Source organism: Osmia lignaria, chromosome 6 (genome assembly GCF_051020975.1).
Source record: "Osmia lignaria lignaria isolate PbOS001 chromosome 6, iyOsmLign1, whole genome shotgun sequence".
Taxonomy (NCBI): domain Eukaryota; kingdom Metazoa; phylum Arthropoda; class Insecta; order Hymenoptera; family Megachilidae; genus Osmia; species Osmia lignaria.
Genome location: NC_135037.1, coordinates 7196977 through 7218889, shown reverse-complemented (window position 1 = coordinate 7218889; position 21913 = coordinate 7196977). Strand labels below are relative to the sequence as shown.

At 35.1% G+C, this 21913-nt stretch overlaps 3 protein-coding genes across 8 annotated transcripts; 2 read left to right on the top strand and 1 right to left on the bottom strand.

Annotated features, from left to right (window-relative positions):
* Positions 1-340: 340 nt before the first annotated feature.
* On the bottom strand, positions 341-3976 carry CenG1A (Centaurin gamma 1A). Its single transcript, XM_034317927.2, has 13 exons — positions 3447-3976; positions 3079-3311; positions 2803-2944; positions 2601-2732; positions 2258-2415; positions 2049-2191; positions 1777-1975; positions 1585-1687; positions 1285-1512; positions 1100-1217; positions 807-1019; positions 588-732; positions 341-517 (listed from the first exon to the last, which is right to left on the bottom strand). The coding sequence occupies exons 1-13, from the start codon at positions 3610-3612 to the stop codon at positions 341-343; spliced, it is 2157 nt and encodes a 718-aa protein (XP_034173818.1). The 5' UTR covers positions 3613-3976.
* Positions 3977-4023: 47 nt separating this feature from the next.
* On the top strand, positions 4024-9887 carry nompB (intraflagellar transport protein 88-like protein nompB). Of its 3 annotated transcripts, XM_076688898.1 has the most exons (17): positions 4024-4307; positions 4396-4446; positions 4568-4743; positions 4818-5013; positions 5086-5303; positions 5399-5630; positions 5896-6053; positions 6132-6318; positions 6393-6579; positions 6668-6815; positions 6900-7011; positions 7086-7154; positions 7228-7519; positions 7574-7768; positions 8193-8490; positions 8589-8699; positions 9266-9887. In XM_076688898.1, the coding sequence occupies exons 1-15, from the start codon at positions 4167-4169 to the stop codon at positions 8306-8308; spliced, it is 2478 nt and encodes an 825-aa protein (XP_076545013.1). In that variant the 5' UTR covers positions 4024-4166; the 3' UTR covers positions 8309-8490; positions 8589-8699; positions 9266-9887. The 3 variants fall into 3 exon arrangements, with proteins under 3 accessions (XP_076545013.1, XP_076545012.1, XP_076545014.1); XM_076688897.1 differs by having other exon boundaries at positions 8589-9887; XM_076688899.1 differs by lacking the exon at positions 4396-4446 and having other exon boundaries at positions 8589-9887.
* A 175-nt stretch (positions 9888-10062) lies between these two features.
* On the top strand, positions 10063-21615 carry LOC143305408 (hexokinase-2). 4 transcript variants are annotated; one of them, XM_076688904.1, is made up of 10 exons: positions 10063-10200; positions 14378-14481; positions 17791-17944; positions 18387-18605; positions 19029-19348; positions 19438-19550; positions 19625-19783; positions 19867-20006; positions 20099-20232; positions 20312-21615. In XM_076688904.1, the coding sequence occupies exons 2-10, from the start codon at positions 14398-14400 to the stop codon at positions 20399-20401; spliced, it is 1413 nt and encodes a 470-aa protein (XP_076545019.1). In that variant the 5' UTR covers positions 10063-10200; positions 14378-14397; the 3' UTR covers positions 20402-21615. The 4 variants fall into 4 exon arrangements, with proteins under 4 accessions (XP_076545019.1, XP_076545017.1, XP_076545016.1 ...); XM_076688902.1 differs by having other exon boundaries at positions 10077-10219; XM_076688901.1 differs by lacking the exon at positions 10063-10200 and adding an exon at positions 14017-14228.
* Positions 21616-21913: the final 298 nt, after the last annotated feature.

Sequence of the window (21913 nt, the reverse complement as noted above, 5' to 3'; positions counted from 1 at the left end):
CAATATATATAATAATATGAATTATATTTTCAATTCAAACTACGTCTCAATGTACAAATATATATGCAGAGTATGTTATACTTGTTAAAATATATGGTCAAACATTTTATGAACATTATAGCCAGGATTAGAAAGATATATACTGTTAAATACAAAGAAAATCTTGAACACGGTACACAATGCTATTTTATAGAAATAGACCGTTTTTTTTAAAAACCCATTTAACATACTTTGGTTGTTTTTCTGAGTATCAACACAGTTAATGATAAAAGTTACATCAACTCTAAGCCATCAATTAAATTATGGCATTGCATGCAATAAGTACATAATATAAACAATATTAATACTGAGATGTTTCTACATCATCTACTCCAGAAACACTAGCTTGCTCAAGTACTTCGAGAAGTTTCTGCATTTCCATAGAATCCGATGAACTATCGAGTGTTCTTTCAAGTGCTCGAACATATGACATACATGTACGTCCTTCGTGATCTAAATTTTGTGGATTTGCTTTATGCTGCAATATCACATTAAGATACCGGTATATTATTCTGCAATACTATAATTGTATAAATGTTGATACACACCCATATCAGAAGTTGAGCCATAGCTAAGTTTCCTGTGGCACAAGCCAAATGCAAAGGTGTCCTTAAATCTTCCATACTGACAGGCATATTAATATCTTCGTAACTGCATCTGGCTAAGCATAGCGTAAACGCTCTCATATCGCCCCTATATTATATTTCGTATAAAAGTTATCCAACTATCATGATCGGTTATAGTTTTTTTATTTTGAAGATATTTACCGGCAAACTGAATCGATAAGCAATTTTCCTAAAGAAATATTTGGATTAATTGGTGGTAAAAAGACTTTGTCTTCGTATTTCCATCTGATCCACTGTTCTTTTTCTTCTCTAGGAGAATCTGAATTTGGCTTTTGTTTGCCGTTTAAACAATATTCCCAAACACTATTTGCTATATCATTACCAAGGGCTAACATTACACTTAATTGACCTGCGCTAAAATTAATGTTACGGTTATTTTAAATGTTTATTACTAGAAAATAGAAAATATTACGAAGAACAGTTATCGCACTTACGACCAATCATCCAAGTCTAATGATCTAACTTTTGATATGTGTGAACCCAAGTTTCTGTGTATTCCTGAGCATTCGATACACATTAATACACCCAAATTTAAACTAGCCCAATCTGGATCTAAAATATAAATAATTATTAGAAATTAAATTAAAAAACAGTTTCAGTAAATGTATAGATTATTTACTAGGTGCTCCACAATCTACGCATGCATCATTTCCTGACACTTTATTCTTTATACAATGCATTTTGAAAGCATCAGTTTCATTTTTTTTATCACCATCGCTATTTTGTAAACTTGACAATATTTGTTGTTCTATGGCAGAAATCCAACTATCTCTATCTTCGGCATTATTCGCTTCAAAATGCCATGTTTTATTTTCTAACGAAATGATAGAAAATTCGAAACTATCCTCTGCAAAATGAAGAGCAGTTAAAATGAAGTTAATCGAATATAGTTTAATAGAGTTAAATATTTATTATGTACCTTGAGCATTAGATGATTTGGAACCTTTCGGCGTTTTTCCAGGCACTTTTACAGTTACGTATTGTAATAATATTTCTTTACCATTAGCGTCATTCATATAATCCTGAATAATAAATAACAAAATTCACTTTATATATAATTAACATATTTAGTTTACTATATTATAAAATTACTTAATTACGCGACAATTACATGTAAGCTGGAATGATAAGTTAAACGACCATCTTCCAGTAGAGTAACATATTTTTTTTTCCATTCTTTTAGAGATTTACTACTACGTTTAAATAAATATCCCTGTTTTACGGGTATTTCTCTACCGACGCCCATTTCACCCATATTGTATTTTTCTTTCTTTGATGGAGTAAATATATTAGATTTTCTCCTAAATTTTCTGTAATACGAAAATATAATAAATACAATTTTATTTTTTAGCGAAAAAATTATATGTTTTACAGAAGTTGCACCTGATAGTAGTTGGAGTTAAAATTGAAGATCTAAAATCACCATGTTGATTTTGTACATTATGAAAATTATCACTTATTGTCCCAGAATCATTTTGAGTAGAACTATTATGAAGAGATCGAGAATCTTCATCCTTATCAGGGATCTGTAGAAAAAACAGTTGGTTACGTAAACATTCTAGCCGAATGTATTAGTAGGAATCAATACCCACATTTAGTTTTGATGAATTTGTTGCTTCCATTTCTTTGGTCAGAAGCTGTACATTTTTGGCAACCATTGAAACAGGATACTTTGTTTCATTATCTATTGCTTGTTGTCCATTGCATCGATAATGTTTTGCAGATATATGCTGTATAATTTTTTGACACACTGTAATATTCAGAATACTCTCAGAATAATCATCAAAGTCACTGAAGCATAATAGTAATGATGTAAGAAAAAAACTATTATAAGTTTATCTATTACGAAGCTGAATTTATTGCATTACAAACTCTACTTTATTACAAAATGAAAATAAAAACATATATAATGCTAGAAATTTTTATAACATTTACCATCTTGGAATACTCTTTCAACATTTAAACCATAAATAGCACATGTTTCATAATAAGGACACCTCAGATCACATGCCAATTTCCTTGGTCTAACATCTTTTATAACACGGGGATTAGAATCATTAATTGAATCTAAATGAAATAAAATAAATATAAATTAATATTAAAATTCATAGATTTAAGAGAAATGTGCATGTCTTACCTTGAACTCCTACAAGTATTTTTGGTACTTCTGACATATTTCGAAATGAACACATTCTGTTGTAGAAACTGCAAACTACTGAGAAACTTTCCTCACTTTCTAAACTAAACACAAGTAATAAAGCATCTATCCAAGCAGTAAACTAAAATAAATAATACTTATGTTACTTGTTGTAATCTAAATACATATAAATAATACTATATGCTTATTAAACATATATATCATATAAATTCATACATATGTATACAATAATTTATAATATTGATTTCTATATACTTGTAATTCTGGTACTCCACCCTCATCTCTAATTAACAAGAGATAACTTTGATCATTGATAAAAACTTCCTTTTTAAAGCGGCCACCTTCTGGAGATTCTTCATGCATGAATGAACCAGTTAAATATCTATGTACTAAAGCAGATTTTCCTGAATCAGATGAACCAATGATTCCTAAATGTAACTCTGGAACATTTCTAGCCAATGTCCATTCATGGCTATTAACAAAAGAATCTATAATACAAAATGTTATCCTTTATATACAAAATCAATATTTTCAATACTTGTTCAAGTAATGGAAGATGATATAAATAAAATCAGTTACTATAATATGTTTAGCAACTTCAATGGTACTATTAAATGTTATACCTTCAATTGCAACAACATGTTCACGAATTTGTTTTGCAATGTGTGTATCAGATATAAGATCTATTAGATCATAAATAGCATAAATTGATGGATGGACACTTTCGAAACGTTGTATTTCTTGTCTGATTGCAAGAGAATGATCTTGCCCACTTTGCTCAGTTGTCATTTTCTTAAAATTGCTTTAAATTACTTTTCAAAATCAAATCACAGATACAGTCTTGTACTGCATTGTGCTGCAGCAGTCAACGATTAAAATATTTCCACATGATTCCGAGGACTTAAACTTATCTGTTACGTATCATGTATTATATGTCAAATTCGAATATTTATAAACATTATTAAATGAATCAGGCAGGTTGCTTGACACTACCGCATAAAGCAACTCCGCCTTTCTAAAAACACTGAAATTGGAATCTACTGTCAAATTATTAACGTCAAACTGTTAGAACTGATGTTTAATAATTAATTCTATAATGATAGAAGCCTTGTAAAAAAGAGATACGTCGTTGAAATGCTTCCTTTTACGTAAAACTTCTACGAAACTTTATTACGTTTATGGTTTTACAGATCTGTCGACGAAAAAGTGCATAAACGATTACCAACCAACGAAAAATTGCATACTGTTGCGTGGATTTTAGGGATTTTTGAGTGTGACCGTAGATTGGGTGCCCGCATGTTCGTTTATGACATAAATAAATAAAAAACTATTTCATTTTAGAAATGTTTACAATGGCTAAAACACAAATTGATGATATTTATGATGGATATAATGATTATCCATCAGTATACAGTATTAAAGATCTTGAACAAGATGCAATGTTTCAAGAAATTCTCAGTACAAGTTATGGAAAGAGACCAGTTGTAAGTACTGATAAGTAAAATTATGATTTATAAAAAATAAGTACTGAACTTAATAATAAGATATATTTAATTTTTAATTGTGTAATAGTTTACACCAAAAGTACCTGGAACTGCTATGCGTTTGGGTACTTCAAGTGGAGTAAGTAAATGTTAGAATTAAGTGAAAAAGAATCTGTGTATATAACAATATAAAGTACAGATGCATACAGTTAAAAAAAATATATATTTTCCAGTTACTTTCAATTAATTCATTTTTTCAGTTTCATAGGACTGGTACTGGTATATCGATGAGGCCTACTACTAGTGGGCTAAGGCCAATGACTGCTGTTAGAGGTGCTGGTTACACTAGTAGTAGTCGGCAAACTTTTGATCCATTAAATATGAGTAGCACTACCAAAGGACCTGCACCACCTCTAGAAACTGGAAAAGAAGACACGTGAGACTATATTATCAACTAATAATATTTAATCTGTAAGAAGATTTCAAATAACTTGATATTTGTTTATACAGACCTGAAGAGAAAATAAAAATAGCAGAGAAAAAAATAATGGAATTGATTGAAAGTTCAGTAGAAGCAGCTTATGAAAATAATATGAGGGTTGCCTTAGAGAGAGCAAGAGAAGCTTCTTCAAGAGAAAGGGCTTTGATTAGACTACAAGAACAAGCTGGACTTAGTGATAGTCATAATGTTGATTTAACATTTGCTGTAAGAATTGCAATTTGGCTTTTTATTGTAATCTAAGCTAAAATTAATACTAAAGATTATATAATTTTGTAGGTAATTTTTAATTTAGCAATTCAATATGCCAACAATAATATGTTTACTGAAGCTATAGCCACTTATCAAGCTATAACAAAGAACAGAGTGTTTAGTAATAGTGCTAGACTTAAAGTAAATATGGGAAATATTTATGTTAAAATGGGACAGTTATCTCAAGCAATTAAAATGTATAGAATGGCATTTGATCAAGCACCAACAGCTCATAAAGATTTAAGGTAGTGAAACGATAGCACATTAATGATATTCATTGTTGAGCTTCTAGCATTAAATCGTATTTATTGTTTATATTAATTTGCTAAATAATTCACAGAATAAAAATAATGCATAACATTGGAATGCTATTTGTTCAAATGGGTCGTTTGGAAGAAGCAGCTAATAGTTTTGAATGGGTCATGAAAGAAAGAGCTGAATTTAAAGCAGGCTTGCATGCTGTGTTATGCCATTTTGCATTGTCTCATAGGGATAAAATGAAAAGAGCATTTTTAGAATTGTTAGAAGTTCAACTTAACTTAGATCAGGAGGACAGATATAATATAAATACTGTGAGTTGGGCATACTAATAATGGTCACTACCTAGAATGTTGAGCATTGCCCATTCAAAAGATATATGACTATTTATTGTTTGTGTTTGGTGTGCTTGAAATAAGTTCAGGCACCATATTTTTAATTAAATTATAATTTCATGCACTAACACTTTACTGTAGCAACTAGAAATAATTACATGTACTAAGCACATTGCAAATGTTCATCACTAATTTTCAATGAAATATTCGTTTGGTTTCTTTCACAACAGTATTTATTCCGTAGGATGATGTTGCATCTAATATATTGAATGAAATTTTAAGAAACGATGATTTATCTAAGCTAGAGAAAGAAGTGAAATCCGAAGCTGAAAAAACTATTCTTTGTGCTGCAAAACTTATAGCACCTGTTATTGAAGATACACTTACAGCTGGTTTTGCTTGGTAAGATTTAGAAAATTATCAAACATTTCATTTAAGATCGAAATTTTTGTATTTTTAATTATCATTCTGTTTCTTAAGGTGTGTCGATGCAATAAAGTCTTCGGCTTATGGATTATTAGCTGCTGATCTGGAAATAAGTAAAGCTATGGTGTTTTTATACAATCGAGAGACTCAATTAGCTATCGATACCTTGAAAATGTTCGAAAATCGGGAAAGTAAAGCTAATAGTTCTGCTGCCACTATGCTTTCATTTATTTATTTTCTTGTAAGTGATTATATTTATTTCATTGGCTGTAAATAAATAACAACGTAATACACAAATTTCTACTTAACTGCAAGCAAGGAGATTACGATCAAGCAGAGAAATGCGGAGAAATCGCTCGAAATGCGGACAGTTATAATGCGGCAGCTTATGTCAATTTATCAGCGTGCGCGTTCAGAAAGAACGAATTAAATATTGCCAAAGAGTTTCTTCTTTGTGCATTAGATACAGATGCTAGTCATGTACAGGCTCTTTATAATCTAGGTAATTCTTATGAACATTTGTATGTCTAAGCTACAATACATGTGTGCTAAGTAGTACAAATTGAGAATTTATAAAAGTTCTTTAACAGGATTAGTGTACAAGAAACAAAATATGTACGAAGAAGCATTGGAATGTTTTTGGAAAGTTCGTAATATCGTTAGACACGATCCACAGACTTTATATCAAATTGGTCATTTGTATCAACTTATGAATGAGACAGATCAAGCAGCAGAGTGGTATTGTCGTTATTTCTAATATATCATATTTAAATTCGTTTGATTTTACTAGGAATATAATAAAATTGTTTTCAATTATCTTAGGTATAATCAGTTGCTTGGTATAATACCTTGTGATCCTGGGGTTTTGCAAAAAATGGGAGAAATGTATGATAGTGTTGGAGATAAACAACAAGCATACCAATTTTACAGCGATGTAAGTAGTTTTACTGCATAAACATATGGTATTGTTGCTTTTAACAATTATATTTCAACTAAATATTCATACAGTCGTATAGGTTCTTTCCTGCAAATTTCGAAGTAATCGATTGGCTTGGATCATATTTTGTAACAATGCAGGTAATAATTGTACTATTGTTTTTTACAAATTGAATATATATATAATATAAATTTATATTGTGATGTATTCAAGCTAGCTGAGAAAGCATTAGTTTATTTCAAGAAAGCAGTGGAACTTGCTCCTAATGAACCAAGGTGGAGATTACTTGTTGCCGCTTGCTTAAGACGAACAGGTCAATTTCACAAAGCTCTCCTGGAATATCAAGACATTCATAATAAATTCCCTGAGAACATTGAGTGCCTTAAATTCTTGGTTCGCTTATGTAGCGATCTTGGCTTAAAAGAGGCTCAATTGTATGCGACAGAATTAAAGCGTGTCGAAAAAGCAAGGGAACTAAAAGACAGACAAGGTTCAGCAAGACCAGGTACATATATTGTAAATTTTATCAGATATGAAATTATTACAGTAATATTTGTAGGCTCAAGAAGGAGTAATAGTGGCACATCGTCACGAACTGGTTCCGGGATGAGTGTATTATCAGATCATAGATCAAGTCCCACCCATGGTAGAAAAGATAATCAAAGTTTGAATAGCGCTGGTGTTGGCCGAACCAACCGAATTTCTACCAATGAAAATTTTGCAGAAACAGTAACCGATGTGAACGAACAATCAAGTATGTATTATTCAAAACCAAAATTGTTATATAAATAAATCTTACTATCATATTCATTCTCAGTGTAATTATTGTTATGTAAAGTATTTTATATTTAATTATCTTTTGTCATTGTTTATATGAAAGTCGAACATTTATTAGAGTTATCAGAGGTTTGGAAATGCGTAGCTTTATTCGAAATGGGTATTAATAAGAATGATCTACAGACAATGGTTGAACTGCCCTAATGGATTGAACAGATGATAGATGAGTCTAGCTATTTTGAACAGTCTATTCTTGCTCCCTTTGCGAAGTAGTAACTTTGAAACTATAACTATCAGTCTATAAGTTATTATGAAGCTCTCAAATAATTATGAATAAAACATTACATCAGACAGTTGTTAATACGTCAAGAACAAAAATAAATATGAAATATTTTGTGTAGACACGGCTTATGTTGATCCAATTGGTCCTCTACCTACTCGCCCCATGACGTCCGCGGGAAAGAGGGACGACGATTTCGGCGATGAAGAACTAGGCGATGATATGTTACCGGAGTAATGTGGTTGTTATATTCATCGCTTTTACATCTCACTTTACTGACTTTACAAATGCAATAACAATAGTATCCGAATTTGCAACTGAAGTTTGCTAGCAATTAAGTAAACACAGAATTGAATATCGCACGATTTTATGATTTCATAAATAAATAAACAAATACAGTATATCTGAATTGACCATAGGTATGTTGATATTTTAAATCATATATATATATATATATATATATATATATATATATACACTTTATATACATTAACATTAAATAAATCAAAATTTTCAGGGACAATATTGTCTGGGGCAGTTACGTTACAATTCTTATCACAGTTTCACAGCCGACTTTCAACATGTTTCTGAAGTCTCGACATGAATTATACTTTGGTTACTTACACAGGTCTGTGAAATTGAAGTTTTTGAAAAATACAAGAGAAGTTTTTGCTGATTTTTATGTTATTTGGTGTGCTGATTTTGAAAATGACTTCCATTTTTTTCTATCACGTCAGGATTTTTTGTAAAATCGATATCGATACTTTTGCTCAATCCTATTTGAAAAGAAATTCTCGCGAACAATTTTGCATGTACTACCTGGCAACAGTGGGTTTTATCCATTTAAATCTATGTAAAATAAATAAATCGATTCTTGGTGAGGCAAATTGATTTTTCAACAATCGAACCAAGATAGTGATGAGATAAGGATTCGCGCGACGCTATTAGTAGAGAGAGATTGCGACAGGGAGATGTCACAGTGGGGTATTCTGTAGGTTTTACCACGTTAGGGAGGGAAGAAATTCAACGCTGAATAAAAGTTTTTATGGTAGTAAATGTTCATAAAAATCCAAGTAAAATTGAATTTTTCAAGAAAACGTGACGTGATAGAAATTTTTCTTAATTTTTTTGAAATCAGCACCAAAAAATACATAAAGTTCAGCTATTAATTCCCTTGTATTTTTTTCATCGCAGACCTGTGTTATCATTTCGAAGTGCAAGATGGTTGTCTATAGGATGGTGCCATACATTATGAAACTACAAGGGTCGGGCAATTGTAACGATCTAAATTTAAACACGCTGACCAATTTAATCAAACTCCATTCAGCCTATGTAGTTTAGGAGATGGATGTTATTTTATTGCAGCTATATTCAAACACCATTTAACCATAGGAACAGTGCTTTTTCTGCTTTTTCTATATTTACTAAATTTACGCTGAATAAATTCATACGCTGCTTATCTACATATAGTTAATCAAGCCAGAAAGTGCCTTCGATCCTTCGACTGTACAATATTCAAATCAGTTTCTTTCAAACTCCCCTGTACGTATAATATCAGTCGACTGGATTGGAGATAGAGATGGGTAGTGAAGTGATCCGAGAAGACAAGCTTGTTTGGATTATCTGGTATCAAGATCATATTGCTGAGAAATCCTTGCATTAATGAGCGTCTTTTCTGGTTTTGGATTGCTACTACAATCACGTGGCATCGTTGCACGCGATATTCCAGGACATATACTTATGTGCCCCTGCGTGTGTGCGTGGCATAGGCGCGCGCGCGTGTATTCACGCGACAATAAATCAGAATCTGTCGACGTGTGCGAATGCGTACACGTATTCGCGTGTAGTAGTGCGTTTGTGTGCAGCAACGGGACACGTGTACGCGTGCAAAGGCGCGCGCACGTAATACGCGCCGATATGAAGTTCGAGCAGTGGGGAAACCGGCGATCTGGAGGCTCGACCAGTTGCTCCTCAGAGCCGGAGTACATTTCACGGTATCCCACCCACGTGCTTGTACGTGTGCGTGCTCTGTCACGTCTCGAGAAACTTCACAGTCATTGACCGGTAACTAGACCCGGCAAAGGATAGAAGAGGATCAAGAAGCTGGAGCGATCGCGGAGTCAACAGTCGTACGTAGAAATCGTTAGGGTGAGCTTGCAGTTTCTCATTTACCTAGACGGAGCACGAAGCGCACGTGCGAGAAAACGTCCTTTACTTCCATCGAATTTTCTCAACGAAAATCATTCTACAAGCGTTCAAAACTACGCAACACGCATATGCATAATTAAATAACGTACTTATTTATCGAACCGGTTTTCCAAACGTTCGTGTTGTCACTATCGGTTCGCTAGGAACGATATAAAACCACGCGTAGTCTAATGTTTACCGCGTCGACGAACCCATGTGGGGTCCTTGAAACGTTGACACGCTGCATTGTGTTGTCATCGCGTACCTTAACGTATTCCTATGTTTCTCACGGGCATAATATGCCTTAACGTCGCTTTGCGAAATTCTGAAATTATCATTATCGATGCTTCATGCATATTCAATATGCACGGTTGCGTTTTGTTCGATTAGGATTTTAGACTTTGTTATCAGCGAGACGATTTTGTTGCATTTTTTTTACTATTGTTTTTTTTTTTTTTTTATAAATAGGTCGAGTTACACAATAACTTTCCAACGAATACTATTCTACCGTCACACTATTGTCAAACATCACTAACGTTGTCGATAAGAAGTTTATCGTTCCGCCAGATTGTTATCGTGCAAATTAATTTCCTAAACTTTATCATTGCGAGAAAGATACTTACGTAGTCTTATCACGTCACGGTTACATCACATCTCTTAAACTTTTATGGTATTAAAATCACACACATTTTATCTGTCCGTCGTAATACTATCTGAAACATCGTACCGTCTCATTTCACGAGGCGTAATATCAAACTCGAGGAATCGGCGTAGAAGACTTGACAGCTATCGCGAACACGTGTCCCCGAACGTGCTTGGATTTAGTGACCTAATCCGTAGAACACTTCCAAAAATAACGCGTCGGCGTCGCGAATCTCGATAATCAATCGGAGAGGATTTACAAATTTTAATAAGCCAATTATGATATCGCTTTCGCTGTTGCGTTCAATTACGACACTATAGTGTCGCAGCGATAACGAAATTCTTTCCAAACGATACGCGAAATATCGTGGAGATAGACGTAACCGTTCTCGTAATTCGAAATTCGAAATTCGACTTTTATAAAGGATGCTAACGATAAAACTCAACGTCTCGAAACGTATAATCGAGCCACCGTACTCGAGGGAATTCTATTCGATTAAGCCTTATTCGAGACCTTGGTGATAATGGGCCGGTAATTCACGGAAGCTCCATAATTCAACCGGTAAAGATCATACATAAGCGTGCACGCTGTGAACCGAAAGGGTAGTCTGTTCTCGCGTACAGAGAGTATACTTTTGCGTGCTTCCAGTTTTTCCATAAAATTTGAAAGAGAATTACGTATCCACGGTTCGTTCGCCGGACGGACGATAAACGATGATGGATTCATTGATGGCAGTAGTCAAAAGCGATGATTATCGTTAGGTGCGTCGTCTGGCCATGGGACCGTTGTTCGAACCATATGGCGTCTTTTGAATCGTCGCTTTCAAAGTGGCCCGTGTGACAAGTATGCGTATTGCACTATGGATTAGAATCATCACGTTAGGTCAACTGGCTGGAATTATCTCGGTTGACGTTTTGCACCTTCCAATTGATTTTAATAGAGCTTCGTTCGGAGCGACTTTGATGGCTCGGAAGAATGTTCTAGTGGTGTTTCGCGGTGCCTTCTCGCATAATTGACCGTGACAAAAATTAGAGTACCATTAATTCGAGAAGATTTGAACGATCATCGATACGATTCGTTGATTTGTAAATAACTGTACGGTACGTTCACGCGGTTGCCGTGTAGAATCTGAATGCGTGTGCGCAATTTACAAAGAGCGCATTGTAATTTATTGGAACGATAGGACGTCCTCCGTTGCACGTATTTTTCGTAGATATCCATTTCGAGGGAACGTTTAATGAGTATATTTTTGATAATTTTTATTAGAAAATTTGTATATATCCTGTATTCCATTTTAATTTTTCCTTGCGATTATCTTCTGAACCATATGCCTTTAATTAAATATTTCAAACAGAACTAACTCTGTTTTGAGGGAAATACGAGTCTTGTTTAGGTGGTGGTGCTTCAGAGATTTCACGGTGACCTTTGTACCTTTTAATGGAATCACATATTTCATAATTATTCAAGGCTGTTTCCTAATTATAAGTGCGTTTGTTCGCTATTGAAAATGATTTGTGGGATTTATAAGATGCGCTTCTTCTTTTTTAACAAAAGTGCAATTGTCGTATTAAAAGCGTAGGAGTAGTAGTATCGGTCTGAAGACAAGTAGAAAGATAATAAAAATGCTACATCCGAAAGGTATGTGAGAACGGGTGCGCCAGGTAGCTTGTCGAACGGGTTCTTCAACTTTTATGTCTTTAATATCGATACTAAAGTTGGAATTCATTTTTCTTTTATTTTTAATCCACGAATATGTTATTCCTTATGAAATACACTTTCTCTGCGCATTCTTTCATCCCTCGTCGACGATGTATCTTCGAATCGAATCGATTCCTTCTGGTACAGAAAAGGTCGCTTACCTTGCTCGTTTGGCGGACATTTTATGCACAAAATTGCACTTGCAATACGAATGCGCTTGCGTAGTTGGTGCACTCCAGTTCTGTATACAGTGTGTCCAAAAATCAAACGATCAATAGGAAGATTGTATTTAAGATTCTACAAATTTCCTGTATATCTTGCTTCAATTCGGTGCATATTTTATTCATTTTTTATACGAATTAACCCGTTCAGCGTGAAACCTGGAGATTTGTTCGTAGAAAAAAATTGACAAGGTTTAAATTTGATACACCCTGTGTATATGCGCGTATTCACTGCGTACTGACGAACACGCTACTCCAAAAACCCACTGTTAAAGAAGTTGACGAAGGGAACTGGGTCGAGGGATCTGTACTTTACAATCGTGCTTTCATTCGCTGGATCAAAGACATCCGGAAGTACATCTGACTCGAAGGAGTGATTTTAGTGAACGGTGACCACAAGAGGTTCCTAATTTATGGATTTTCATCAAATCCGTCATCACAGCAGTATAGTTCAATGACTCGTACTCGATCCATTTCTCTATCTTCGATCTCCTCTGCTCTCGTTTCCTTTTTTTCACTTGGTTCGCATACAATATCGGGAAGTGTTGACACAGACAAGATGTTTTGGCCAAAGATGTATAACGAAATTGTCGGGAATAATGTACACACGAGTCACAAGTATATTTCAAAATTATCAATCAGTCACGAGATAAAGTTACGATTGTTGATGACCTATAGATCATCGTACGTCTGTCTCGTAATTATGTCGGTTATTTGATCAATCAGAAATCTGGAGAGGGAGTTTTCTTTATACCGAGGTCGTCGCGATACACAATTGCTTAATTTCCTTCAAATCGCTCGAATTATAATACAATGTCGATTATTCTGAAAGGAAGTTGATCATTGATTTATATTTTTTCGTACTTGAATCGTACCGTATCAACGTCTTGACTTCAAGTCCACTCGAGTGTTACAATGATCGATGCAGCAACGTTGATCCATTACTCACGAAGTAATTATGCGATACGCCGATCCGAGGACTGTATATATATACTTGATTAATGTTACTCCAAGACAACGCGATGTAACAAACTGAATTTATCGTTATTAATGTTATCAATATTAGCGTTATCAAATATTATAAAATATCCGTGGACTTTCAACTTTTCGGTTGGCAGCAGTCAAGCGGTGTTATCGTCTCACCGAACGACGAGGGAAGGAGAGAAAATAAATATGCGAGAAATAGTAAACGGGTTGATCTCTTTAATATTCTCTCAGAACGATTGCTCGCGTTCGCGGAGAAACACGCGACTCGAAAACTGCCAGGCGCACCTTATCATCTGCCGCGGCAGACTCATTCACGTTTGCATTGTAGTGTGACTTGATTTATTCATTCATTCAAAAAAAGAAAAGGAAAGAAAAGAAAAAGAAAACATTTCTATCGGAAGATAACATTCGCGTCAATCAGGTGAGCACGCGTCGCACGTGTACCGATTAAATTCTCGGTAAATACTGATTTTTCTGTCTTCATTTAACATTTCGAGCGTTCAGTACTAGTTTATGGAAATTTTTCTACTTTTTCTATCAAATCTAATTATTTCTTTCTTTATTTTCCAGATATTCAAGATCCCATAGAAATGGTCGTCCCTACAGAGCACGCACTCCACGAGGCGATACAAGTTGCGCCTTTGGTACTTTCGGACGATGTGAAGCAGCAAAAGGTAAGGGAGATATCTTAATTCAAATGTTTTTCACTGTGTTTCACCAAGTCATTAGAGGTGTGCGAGTACCCGTAATTTACAAGCCGATCTGAATTGTTCGAGCCGAGTCGAGCGGTTGAATTTGCCGAATTACTCGAAATCGACGAACTGTTTGAAATAAAAGCGAGCTACTCGAATATTCCGAGCGGTCGTAAAACTTCGATTTACTTGAATTTTTTCGAGTAGCTTGCTTTTGTTTCGAACAGTTCGTTGATTTCGAGTAATTCGGCAAATTTAAGCGCTCGACTTGGCTCGACCGTCCGATCACTGTTTGACTCGAAATTCGAGTACTCGCACATCTCTACAAGTTATCTAAACGATTTCAACTCCATCGACCGTGAATTTGCAGTTCTTGTGTACACGCGAAACAGAGGAAACGACGAGGAAGTTCCATTGTAATTGTGCGCTCGATAAGAGCGGCATTCATTCGAATAACAACTGGAAATTATGAAAATTGACTGAAACACTTGTCCAAATAACGTTTCGATATTTGCCAATGTGATTTGATTTAGCGCGTTATTTTCAGACATCGTCCGACGAAATATCATTGCTTCTCAATAACTTTTTGTCATTGACAAGTTAACGCGCTCCTCGCACGATTGATCTAATCTTTGCTCGATCGACGATGACCGCGTTGAATCATTCCCGATGCAAGAAATGGCGGACATGTCGAGTCCTTAACCTTGCGACAGTCTTGTTAAGAGTTTACCGACACCGATCGATCAGTACTCCCGTGCTTTCACTTTTGCTGCTGTCAATCTCTATACGACGACCATTTATTCAATCTGCGATTATACCTTTATCAAATTGGTACAATTACTTACGTAACACCCCGTCGTCGTTCCTTATAGAAAGTTTTTGATTCATTTGATGATTCTCCCTCTGACAGAACTGGCATCGGGATTAAGTTCCAATACCCAAATTTAATACCGTTGGGTTGGAATATTTCTGATAAAATTAGGAATAGGATCAAGTTCAATATCGGTGCTAGGTAGGCTTCTCTTGATTAGGGAGAAAGATGGAAAAAGAAACGCATTTATTTGCTAAGGAGAGCTTGACTTGGAATCCAAATAATTGTCTTACATTCTGATCTAATCAGTGCTTAAATCCCTCACTATCGCATAATTAAACAGAGAAAATGTGAAAAGCGAAACAGGAAATAATGAAGACGACGCAAATTGTACTTTTCCTACCAAACAAGAGGAGGGGACTAAATGTTAGATTCTATGGATTTATCGTTGTTTTAGTGGTAAACTGTTAGTAAATCGTTTGCTTATCTCTTGCCCTCGGTGGCAGGGTTATCGTAAGGTAATTTCCCCTATGAAGAGTTCATGACATTTGGCCGAGTTATCATCGATGATATGTTTCGCGTGGCAGTGAGAATCATCGGAAACGATCGATCGTCTGCTTTTATTTATTTACTGTTGCGGCTACCATTTAGCAACTTCGACGATTTTAACGCGGCCGATATTCGTCTGGAATGTTTCGTCTTCTTTTTTTCGTATTAGCCGTTTCTTTTTACTTATTTCGTAACACGGACGAATAAAATGTTTTGCACAAGGCTAGTGTTACATCAACTCGGAGTCTGTGTAACGAGCCAACCGTGTTCTTTACCCACTTCTTTTTGCATTCGATTAACCGAGCAATGTCACGGTCGATCTCGGCTCTTGCTTCTTTTTCGTCGCGTTGCAGGTCACGTTTCCGTCTCGGATCCACGCGAAATAGATCATTTCATCTATGCTATCATTCGCGATCGCAATCGTTAACGATTCAAACTATGAGCGGTCATAAATTTCTTTTCATTTAAACTGTCATGCGACCATTAATACCTTCTGTCGTGATGATTACGAGCTATTGTTTACGAGCCGAGAAAAGCTGATTTCCGTAGATATCTTTACAGTTCCGGCAACTCTAGTTCAACTCTATTTGTTTATCAACTTATTGTAAGAGACTGTATAACAGAAGCTTATACGAATGTTTTCAGTTTATATTTGATAAATCATAATTTTAATGCGATACCACGGGATTGCACTTGTCTGAACCGCGTATTTTCTTGTTTTTCTCCGGTCGGTTCAAGGGGTTACGCATAGTTGGGGTCGGGAAAACAATTTTTTTTGCCGTCCCAATAAATATTTACTATCAAGTGAAATATACCATCGAAAAATACATGTTTTAAAGTAGTTTTATGGTTTTAAGACTTTTCTTGCAGTGGCCACGATATCTTCCAAACCGCTTATTTGAAATCAAAATCAAAGAAGATTGAGTTAATATATTGTATTGTTGAGGGCCTGAACGAAGGGTTCTGCGAAATTATGATTTTCACTAAAATGACAAGAATTTTACTGAAAAATCCGGTTTTTGAAGTGGTCAAATTTTGTTTTCTTTGCGATAAAAAAAAATTTTTCAATGGAATTAAAAATCCTTCGTTCAGCCACTTAACGATACAATATACCAACTCAATCTTCTTTGGTTTTGATTTCAAATAAGCGGTTTGGATGATATCGTGGCCACCGCAAGTGATCTCGAGAAAAGGGTGTTCTACGAGCGTTCCCTCATTATTCAACACTTTACTTTTAAAAAAATCTTAAAACTACTTTAAAACATGTATATTTCGATGGCATATTTCACTTCATAGTAAATATTTATTAGGACGGCAAAGAAAAATCTTGAAAATTACCCGATCCCAACTAAGCGTAACCCTTTAATACATTTGCGTGAATGCAACTGGTTTACCTTCGACGGATGTGAAACATTGGTATCGAGCCGATCGTAACGAAGCTCGGTTTTCGATTTTTCATTTGTACACGCGTTACCACGAATTCTGTATGGCCGGAAAAACTATCGCGATAAGCATTGAAAAAATGAGAAAAAAAATTGCACAGTGCTACAGTGCAATGGAAGTAGCTAACAACGTTCGTCAGTCGCGATAACGTCAATCGTAGCTATTACATAAACCGCTAACGTAAAGTGTATTTAACCATGTGCACGCGAAAGATGTTGTTTTTCGATTAAAACTTCCTTTCAACCGCAAAGACTCCGTTGTTATGAATTCGTGGACTAATCAGCTGGAAACACATTCTCTGTCGTTAATTTGTTTATCTGAAATTTTGTCAGACATCGCGTAACAGAGGCATAAACGATGTCTTGGATCCAACTGAAATGGCTTATGATCTAATTCGATGGTATTTGTCGAAACATTAACATATGATTTATAGATGAAAATTTCTTAATCTTATCGCGTAGAAGTGATACCAAATATTTGATTTGCAGATCGAGCAAAAACTGGCGCAGATGAAATTTTCAGCTGCGACCGTGAGGAAGATCCAAGAAGTTTTCCTATCGGAAATGAACAAAGGAATCCATCTGCAACCATCGTCGCTGCAAATGGAAAACACATACGTCCCGGAACTTCTCGATGGGACAGGTCGTTAATCTTGATCTATTTTCAATTGCACCTATAGTTACGCTTTATGGATCTATTAAACTTTTCACCAATAAAGATAAATGTTAGATAAATTTATAAATCAATATAAATTTTTATGATCGCATGTACGCGTTAACGGCTATTAAGAGATCAAGTTCAATTGTCTCTTCGAGTCTTTTTATTAGGTTCTTACGTACAGTTCTTCAAACTACTACAGATATGTAATCAATTTCCTGTGACTATAAAGATTGTTAAGTATTTGCAATTAAAAAGAAATTAAATATTGAAAATAATTTACACGTTCGATGCTTACGACACGGTGTAATTATTCCGAATCCGATCGTTTGACTTTTCATGTAACGCTACGTCAATGAATATTTTAATTAGAAATGATTAAACGTATTAAGTATACGTGTAATATAACGATGAAATATATTTTCAGAGGAGGGCCTGTATTTAGCGTTGGATCTTGGGGGCACAAATTTCCGAGTGCTCCTTCTGGAGCTGGCACATGGTACACCTATAAGGGAAGAAGTGAAGAAATATCACATTAGCTCCGATTTGAGAGTCGGTTCGGGGATTCGTTTGTTTGATTATCTGGCAGAATGTGTTAGCGATTTCGTCATCGCTCAGGGTCTTCAGGATGTAGAGCTTCCCCTTGGTAAATTGGAATCACTGTACATATAACTTTAAGGCTTGAGCTTGGGGGAATCACGTGTGAGCCTCTGTTAATTGCCACTGTTCTATACCGTGGTTCACCGTGAACAACTTCTAGTAATTTCAAAATAATTGCTTTTTTTTTTCTTTTTCAAAGAACATTATTGGCAAGCTTCGTTTGCAGCATGCCAACGATCGTTAAGCCTTCAAGCACTTGCTGCTATCAGCTCTCAAGTATCGTGTTTCGCATTGATTTTACAAATTCTAGTGGCCGACACTCGTTGTTGATCAAACATTGATTGCAACGATCTCGCGTGCAATCGATAATTTTTTAATCATCGTGAACAATGCTAAAAGTATGCCAAGAGTATGTTTCCTTTGATCGTAACAGCTTTGAGATCCGTTGATGTTTACAATTCATTTTCAGGATTCACCTTCTCGTTCCCAATGATTCAACACTCCTTGGACATTGGAGTATTGGTTACTTGGACTAAAACCTTCAATTGTCCTGATGTGGTGAACAAGGATGCCGTGAGATTGCTCCGCGAGTCTCTGGATCGTCGTGGTGATACCAAAGTGAAGGTTGTGGCTATTTTGAACGACACCACGGGAACGTTAGTCCAAGGATCAACGTTAGATCCTGACACAGCTATTGGACTTATATTAGGCACCGGTAGCAATGCTTGTTACCTGGAACGAGCCGATAGAGTAGAACATTGGGAGACCGAAAGACACGGGGAACGTCAAGTAATTAATATCTCTTTTATATTCTTTTCTTCTGATTCTTAATGTTACTCTTCTTAACTTGAGATACGAATTGATCGTCGTTATTAAAGGTTATTATCGATATTGAATGGGGTGCATTTGGAGACAACGGTGTTTTAGACTTCATCAAGACAGATTACGATCGCGAGAACGACGCGAATTCTCTTATTGTAAATTCATTTACGTGAGTAACAAGATTGTATAAAACATAAATTACTTCGCAGACAACTTATTATACCGTTCTCTTTAAATTACCAGGTTCGAAAAGTATATTAGTGGAAAGTACATGGGTGAACTTGTGCGAGTTGTGCTCGCAAGGTTAAACAGAGACGGACTTTTATTCGTAGGTGATCACACGCCTGGATGTCTTTTAATTCCTGGCAATCTCACCAGTGATTTGGTATCAGATATTGAACAGTTAGTAACATGGTATTAAAAATACTTTTCTAATGATCCTTTAATATATAAACTTCTAATTTATTATTAACATTGATATATAGAGATTCTGTGGACGGTGGTAGCTACAATACGAAAGAAATTCTGAAGAAGTTTGGTATTGTGCCAGATGAAGATGACGTGAAAACCGTTCAATACGTTTGCGAAGTAGTGTCTAATCGGGCAGCTCTTCTAGTTGCAATATGTAAGTTAAAAAATATAAATACACTACTAGGCATATAAGTATTTAAACGCTTTATATAATTTCTGTCTAAACATGATTGGACTGCGTTTTAGGTCTTGGGGTTTTATTAAAGCGAATCGACAGGGAACACGTAACGATTGCGGTGGATGGATCTCTTTACAAGCATCATCCCCGATTAGAGAGTTGGATCAAACAGTACATTCCATTGCTAGCACCTGATCATAAGGTATACATATATTAAAAAAACAATGCTTTTAATCGTGTCTTGTTTTAACAAAATTAATGAATTTATCATTGATCTATAGTTTAAAATGATTCATGCCGAGGATGGAAGCGGAAAAGGAGCTGCACTCGTTGCTGCAATCGCACAAAGACTTCACAATAGAATAGACTAGTACCAGTTGAAAGTTTGAAATACTCTGGCGTATATTCAGTTTTTCGTTACTGGCGTAAAGAATTCGCATCAGATCTCTAGTTCAGACCTTGTTCAAAGTATAGTATAATTTTAACGGCCATGTACAGTCACATTCCTTATGTTAATGATATAATCAGTCATGTTGTTGATCTTACGCATTCGGAGTTCTTGCAGATATATAATTTTTTTCTACCTTTTTTTTTTTGTTTATATTTTTAAAGTTGTTGCGTAAAAAATTGTTATACTACAAGTGTTGTTGTAATTAAAAGCATTTTATTGTTATTAGTTTCACGTCACAAAGTGATATTTGAGAGGAAGAGAGAGAGGATGAGAGAAAGAGAGAAAGGGAGGGAGAGAAAGAATAAGATAAATATACTACTTAGTCTTAACGAGAAAGAAAATCTTCAGGAAAATATAATTCCAAACGGAAGCAACGTCGATTTTATTAAGCGTCTTCGAACATTCGTGTACTTTTCTTAGTGCGCTGATTTATGCAGCATCTCAAGAGTTCATATCTCCTACCGAATGCTTACGTTTGGATATTAGAATTTATTTTTCTTACGTTGTTTGAAATACTCGCGTTGTTCTTTATAATTAGACGTCTCGTCTTTCATTATCGTTACGTAAGATCTGTTCTGATCTTACATTCGTTAGAGATTTTTTTCTCGTAATGTTGCAGACAGAGATATTGTCCATCATCGACGTTTAATCTTTTGTAAAATCACAAAGAGGTGAAGAACCCTTTGTAGAGAATGTTACCACGTATGATGGTAAAATATGGTGAAGCTAGTATTGTATATGAAACATCGAAAATGATACATTTAGGATACGACGATAAAGCATAGTGTGTATAGGTATAACCGTGTGCCATTTCAACGAAGATAAAAAGAAGGGTACAATCATGATCGTTTTGTGAGAGCGAGCATATTATCTCGAGTATTGTAAGCAGTCTGTTAATATTCCCACATTAAGAGCGAGACGGAATTGTGACACGGACCACTAAACAAAGACATTAGGGACAAAGTGAAATAAGAGAGTAGGTACAAAGTAAGCAGAAAAAAACGCGTCAGTATCCAAGAACACAAATATTTGTAAAATACGTTATTGTTATATCTTGTAAATGATCGCGAGGACGTTCGATTTTTTGTACTAGAGGAACGAGGTTGTTATAATAAAAATCGAAGTGAAAATCAATGACTTTGAAACCATTTTCAATTATTCTTTAAAAGATTCTTTAAAAGATTCAATTCATAGAATACGGATGAACTGTACGGTCTGAGCGAGTGCTCTAGACCCATTAAAAAGAAACAGAAAGTTTCCTATAGGTAGATTTATCTCTTGTTAAATAATTAATAGAGACGCTATATAGATATATCGGTTACTATTCAAGTTCGTGTAAGTTAGTCTATTGATCTTGTTGCTAGGTGGTCCAAGTGCGGGTCTTTTAAATCAAGCGATGTTTCATGGAAACTGGTACAGATGGCGTTACGGT